This window comes from Cotesia typhae, unplaced genomic scaffold (genome assembly GCF_013202065.1).
Source record: "Cotesia typhae breed Kobodo isofemale line unplaced genomic scaffold, CoteBio_Ctyphae contig_28, whole genome shotgun sequence".
NCBI classification, from domain to species: domain Eukaryota; kingdom Metazoa; phylum Arthropoda; class Insecta; order Hymenoptera; family Braconidae; genus Cotesia; species Cotesia typhae.
In genome coordinates, this window is record NW_027423736.1 from 118,810 (window position 1) to 125,958 (window position 7,149).

Below are 7,149 nucleotides of genomic sequence, written 5' to 3' on the forward strand. Positions count from 1 at the left end.
AAAGATATTTAAGAATAGAGATATTTAGGAATAAAGTTAATTAGAAATATAACTATTTAGAATAGAGTTATTACCTTGCTCACCAGCAAAAAGTTTCAATAATTTTAATAAATTCGATATAAAAGCTATTTTTACTCACCACGATCTTTTTTTCTTTTTCTATAAGCACGTGCTATGTCGGCTTTCCTTTTTTTATAACGTAAAATTGATTCATTATCACTCATTTTTGCACTATTCTTTGCTTTTTCCTCGTTGATTACTTTTTCGGACTCACTAGCTGTGTTGTTATTTACCAAAAGTAAATAAATAACATTTACTTTCAACGCCGAAAATAATAAACAAAATAGCGTGGTGCACTGGCACAGATAAATAACACAAATGTATACTATAGCCTATACACTACTCGTCCAGCAGCTGCGAACTACGCCGCCATATTGGCCTCGACTGCTCTGTTGAGTGTCTCTCACTTTTACCCCCACTCTACCTCCGCGTCATCGACATGCGACACACGAGCCAAAAAGTTTAGAACGATAGAATAAAAGTTTCACTTTAATAATTAACAAAAATAATTATTCAGATATTTCGAATTTATTCGAAATATTTAATTAATTCTTCATTTTAGGTAAAGTAAATTTCTGTTCTTTAAAAGAACAAAAATTGTCGCCACGCAGTTTCGCTTATATTAGCTTGTCGGTTTTTACTGCAAGCGAATAAACGGCAAAATTATTCGCCACCTCTCGCCGCGATGGCGAACTCAAAAATTCGCGCGCATTTTCAAATAATTAATTTAATACTGAATCGCAGTCAAATATTTTAGAACTAAAAGAAACTTTCCATTAAACAAAAAATAATTCGTGATATTTAAATCTTAATGAACAATAATAAATGATCATTATTTTAAACAAAATACAAAAAGTGTAAATTAAACTCATGAACAACAAAAGAAAACATATTTGGTACGCCAATAATTAATTAATAAATACACTCCGGTATTAATAATAACAAATAACAATAATAATAATGATAATAATTATAAGGAAACAATAAAATAAATCAAAATATATTCTGCCGCTCCGCCGTCTCACTCGTACTCACACTCATTACCGTCACAGTATAGTGAAGTTCATTGTTGTGAAGTACGCGAGTATAGTCCAGTGTGCCAAAAACTATCGTGTGTGTATAGTTTCGTCTAAATTCAGTGTGTATATAACCTACAAACAGTCTACATAACCCATAAATAGTGTATATAACCTACAAACAGTGTATATAACCTATAAGCCGTGTACATAACCTATAAACAGTGTACATAATCTCTAAAAAGTGTATACAACCTATAAATAGTGTACATAACCTACCATATTGTGTAAATAGACAGTAGTGAAGTGCTTATCTTCCCAAAATGGCGCAACATAACCTCATCGAGGCTCTCAAAAACTTGGTAGACATTATTGCAGTCTCATATGCTGATTTGTTGGGAGAGCAGCTCAATGATGAACATCGTCAAAGGTGTTCACGAGTGTGCAACGATACCACTGAGTACTTCAACACAATATTACTGGATCCGGAGACAACGATTCATGTGAGACGTAGGGTTCAAGTACACATCAACCAACTTAACTGGTTTGCCGATCAGTTCTCCAGACTCGGTAACCAAGTTGTTGGTGGAGATCTCAACCAAGGAGTCAAATGGAAGGACTTGGAGAATGATTTTGCTGGTAACATCCAGACTGGATGTGTTATCAACCAGCGTCACAAAGATCCAGCATCATTTCTCCAGGCCTCACAGGACATCATCATCAACAAGGTACATAGTGTCTTGAGAGATCTGGCAGAGCTGAAAGTAAATGTTGAACTCTTTTGCACATTCCAGAAACAAGAAGATGTAGAAGAGCGAAAGTCTTTCATAACCAAAAGCCGTGAGATTCTCCCTGCCACATCTTTTCAGGATTGGTTTAATCAACATGTCTACGACAAATTACTTCAAAGAATTGAAGATTTTGAGAATAAGGGTTCCGGATGGAGTCTGCTTGGACCGAACACCTTGATGGTGACTATGTCACCAATTGGTGATTCGCACCAACCCAAGTTGGAAACTCCACCTTCGTCAGATTACCAAGGGATATTATCAAGAAGAATGCGGTTACGAACATCCAAAACAATGATGAGTTCTGCTTCCTGTGGTATGTCAACGCCGCCTTGCATCCACCAGTATTGGTTCCGGGCGACCCTACAAGTTATCGTTACTTTAGCGTCAGATTAAAGTATGAAGGTATTTAATTTCCAATTAAGCTTAATGATGTACCAAAATTTGAAAGAATGAATGACCTTGGCATTAAAGTATATGGTATAGATTCTGAATTCACGGGCAAAAAGTCTGATATATTTATTATATATATATATATATATATATATCAGTCTTCGTTGAATTCCGTTGTGATACGTCCTAACTCAAGACAAATTCTTCTGCCATGGCTAGAACCAAGCAAACCGCTCGTAAGTCGACTGAAGGCAAGGCTCCTCGCAAACAACTCGCTACCAAGGCCGCTCGCAAGAGCGCGCCAGCTACTGGAGGAGTCAAGAAGCCCCATCGTTACCGTCCGGGGACTGTGGCTCTTCGTGAGATCCGTCGTTACCAGAAGAGCACTGAGCTGTTGATCCGTAAATTGACATTCCAACGTCTCGTTCGTGAGATTGCTCAGGACTTCAAGACCGACCTGCGATTCCAGAGCTCTGCTGTGATGGCCCTTCAGGAAGCCAGCGAGGCTTACCTCGTCGGTCTCTTCGAAGACACCAACCTTTGCGCCATTCACGCTAAGCGTGTTACCATCATGCCCAAAGATATCCAGTTGGCTCGTCGCATCAGAGGAGAACGTGCTTAATTTTAATCTTGAGCGACCTTTTTAAATTCAAACAAAAGTGAATTATCCTATTATATTTAACGGGATAAAGTACTATTATCCCATTATATTTAATGGGATAAAGTACTATTATCCCATTATATTTAAGTAACTTCGAGTCAGAAATACCGACAATTCATTTATTAATGATTAAAAAAAGTGTAAATTATACTGAGAATTTAGATAACATTGAGTCAGTCTATCACTTTGCATTGATACATAATCTTTCTGGACTAATTAAAAGTCAGATATCTCTAGGTAGACATAGATTGTATTTTTGTGATCGTTGTTTGAATCATTCTAAATTAGAAAAATGTTATTTAGAACACCGAGGAGATTGTTTTAAATCTCACAAAGTCCGCATGGAATTTCCTAGTGAAAAAAATAAATTTTTAAAATTCAAAGATTTTAAGTTCAAAAATACTGTACCGTTTGTAGTTTACGCAGATCTTGAATGCACATTCGAACTCCCGGGAGATGATTAAAAGACAGTTCGTAAACATGTTCCACACAGTATTGCTTACTATGTACATTGCAGCTATAATAACACACTCTCCAAATTTGAATTAAACCGTTCTCCTGATTGCATCAACTGGTTCGTTAAACAATTAGAATCATTAGCTTTAGACTTTGAAAAAATTTTAAAGAATCATATCAAAATGAAACTCTTAACCAGAGAGCAACAAGAAAGAGACAACTAGGCAACTGTGTGTCATATCTGTAAAAAGCCTATAACATCTCCTACTGATAAAGTTTATAATCATTGTTACTTCACAGGTAATTACAGAGATGCTGCACATAAATCATGTAACATTAATCATCAAAAATCTACTATCATCCCAGTTGTCTTTCATAATTTATCCGGTTATGACTCACACTTCATAATTAAATCCTTAGCTACAGTATTTGAAGGTGAAATTACATTGTTACCAATTGTAAATTAAACTTAACATTAAATATTTATTTTTTACCGGATCTGGGTGTTGGAAAGAAATTGTAATCACTCATTCTTGGTTTCTCGTTTATTATATAGAATACCACAGCTTAAAATTAGTGAATACTTTGATTCTTAATAACTATTATAATTTTAACTTCTTAATTTAATTGAACTATTTAATTAAGTAATGAGAATTATTATTACATAAAGCATGTTAGAATACTGTAATTTTAATTATAAAGACGAGTTATTAATATATTGGCACCATACACAACTATCAATTTTAGTTTTATAAGAACGTTGAATTAATCAAGTTAACGACATTTTGATTATTAGATCAGATCTAATTAATTGCAAGAATTTGTTGATTTGTTATTTTTTCACAATAAATAATATTAATGACGCGACAATAATTATTACGAGCAATGATACGAGTGGAGAGCACGGAGAAGAGATGAACGATAACTGAACTGCATCAGCATTCACAAGAGCGCAAGAGAAAGCTAGAGATTAAAAGATTATTTGCATACCTGGTGATTGGTGACATCACCTCATCCAGGTATGGCAACGACTTGTACTGATGACAAATTTTAAGTTGATGAGTCACGCATGCTTTATATTATTAATACTGAATATTATTCAATCTCTTGTGAATGCTGATTGTACATGAAAAATAATTAACATAATATGTAACAAATGATCCCAAGATACCGGCATAAAACAATCGAGAGCAGTGTGGCCAGATCGTGCGATTTTTTTACCCCCTCTTTGGCGTCGCGCGCGCCTCGGGCACAAGCAAGCGATGCGTGTCTATGAGTCGGAAAACCGAGCGGAGCCGAAGGAATCCGAGAAAGTCGAACGAATCGAGGGGAATAATAACGCTGTTATTAATAATAATAATTTATTATTAAATAACAATAATAATAATAATAATAATAATAATAATAATAATAATTGACACAAAATTGACATTTCTCGGAAACAAGTCTCCCGCATTCAGTGTGTGATAGAGTATGTTAGTACTCAAAGACCATACACGCCAAAAGTTCGTCGCCTGGCGGCAGAACTTCGAAGGCAACATCACACACTGAACAAGAGTACTCTTCTTGTCATCAAAGAAGAGTCTCTTAACAGGTTGCGGGCTCTGGTGGCTTCCAAAAAGTCACTAGAGAAAAGGCTGAAGCGGTTGATCGATAACTCTTTGTTTCGATCCAACCCTTCACGCTTTCTGTCACCTAAGACCGCTGTTCCCGAGAATTATCCATCATCTGAGCGAGTGGAAGCCTTTTGGAGTGAATTGTACGGAGATCAACCAAACGTGAACCCGGATACTCCAGCTCTGCACGACTTCGAGGCATTCTGTCGAGAACACCGACGGCAGGATATCGCCGAAGAGAGCCCTGCAGTTAGTGTGGAAGAGGTTCGTAAAGCCCTGAATGGCAGCAAGAACTGGGCTGCCCCGGGTCCAGATGGCATAAACATCTTCTGGTGGAAGAAATTTTCTTCTACACATGCTCATCTGGCCCAGATTTTTACATCATACATTCAGGGCGACGAACCAATTCCAGACTGGCTGGTAGAAGGGCGAACCGTACTCATCCCTAAAAAGGGTGACTTGTCCGACCCGAAGAACTACAGGCCTATCACTTGCTTGAATGCGGTTTACAAGATTTTTATAAAAATCTTACATAATCGTAACTTGCAGGAGATAGAGCCTGTGTGGCAACATATATACGAACAACGTGGCAGTAAACAGGGCGTGTCAGGTTGCAAGATCAACTTGTTGGTAGATAGATGCGTCATTCAAGACGCAATCTACTACCAACGCAACCTGTCCATGGCCTGGATTGACTACCGTAAGGCATTTGACTCAACTTCACATGAGTTGATTCTCTATCTGCTCAAATGCCTCGGAATCAATCGCCAAACAGTGGGATGCATACAACGTACGATGCAGCTCTGGCGAACGCGTTTTCACATAGGAAGTGGAAATGCATTGCACGTTACCGGAGCTGTTCAGTACAAGAGAGGCGTCTTTCAGGGAGATTCTCTGAGCCCTCTGTTGTTTTGCATCTCACTGCTGCCGATATCTGTTGCCCTCCGACAAACTCGTGGGTACTCTGCGGGGCCACCGAGTGATCGAGTATACTCGATCACTCACCAACTGTTTATGGATGATCTAAAGATATACAGTGCCAACAAAGATCATCTACAAACGGCCCTCAACATCGTAGCAGAGTACACACGAGATGTCGGAATGTCTTTTGGGTTGGACAAGTGTGCGGTCGTACACCTGGCGAAGGGTAAGTGCTCTGATACGGGTGGAGATGTCGAATTAGTGGATGGGAGCGTCTTAAGAGAATTAGACGCCGGAGAGTTGTACAGATATCTAGGGATTGAAGAGCGGCGAATGCATGCCGTCTCTGACGTCCGAACAACTCTTCGCAGCGAGTATGTTAGGAGACTGCGGAAGATCTGGTCATCAGAACTTTCCGGCAAGAACTAAGTCTCAGCTACTAACATGCTTGCTGTCCCGGTCCTACTTTACTCTTTTGGGGTCCTGAAATGGCCTCGAAATGAGTTGAAAGATCTCGACATCAAAACCCGTAAAGTCATCAATATGAATCAGAGCATGCACCCTAACTCATCAGTCGCCAGGATGTACCTTTCCCGGAACATCGGAGGGAGAGGATTGTAGAGCTTAGAGTGGCTTCACGATCGTTTGGTTCTGGGTTTAACATACGAGGTTGCCAATTTCACAGTAGACGAGGACGACTTCCTGATGCAATTTGTTCATAGTCATGAAAATGCGCGGAAGGGATCGTTCTTGTATAAGGCAGCAATCTACGCGGCAAATACATTAGGTCTCGGAGAAATAAACGCTCTCATTGAACTCCCGAAAAAGGAGTTCAAGAGCGTCGTCAGGATAGCCGAGGAGAAAAAACTCCTCGGTGAACACATGGACAAGTCTATGCACAGCGTGTATTTCAAACACGTCCGTGACCATGGCTTGTCCACCCAGCTGACATTCTCCTTCTTGAAGTCAGCTGGCCTGATGTCCGAGACCGAAGGGTTTATATTTGCCTGCCAAGATGGTATTATCAACACTCTCGAATACCGTAGCAAGGTGCTCCAGGCGCAGCTTCCGGACACGTCCTGTCGGACGTGTAAACAACATCCAGAGACGCTGATGCACCTTTTGTCGGCATGTCCTGTGCTGGCAAGAGGTGCCTACATACAGTGTCACAATGCTGCCCTGCGAGTACTCTATTATCATCTCAGATATAGCTACGGTATCGATGAGACACCAGTGCT

At 39.3% G+C, this 7,149-nt stretch overlaps 1 protein-coding gene across 1 annotated transcript; it reads left to right on the forward strand.

The window, feature by feature from the left end:
• The first annotated feature begins 2,421 nt into the window (after positions 1 to 2,421).
• On the forward strand, positions 2,422 to 3,867 carry LOC141525897 (histone H3-like). Its single transcript, XM_074240591.1, has one exon. It carries the CDS (start codon positions 2,469 to 2,471, stop codon positions 2,877 to 2,879), a length of 411 nt encoding a protein of 136 aa, XP_074096692.1. The 5' UTR covers positions 2,422 to 2,468; the 3' UTR covers positions 2,880 to 3,867.
• The last annotated feature ends 3,282 nt before the right edge of the window (positions 3,868 to 7,149 follow it).

What these genes read in the sequence shown, in the direction of transcription:
- LOC141525897 (XM_074240591.1), top strand. Translation starts at nt 2,469, where the DNA reads ATGGCTAGAACCAAGCAAACCGCTCGTAAGTCGACTGAAGGCAAGGCT.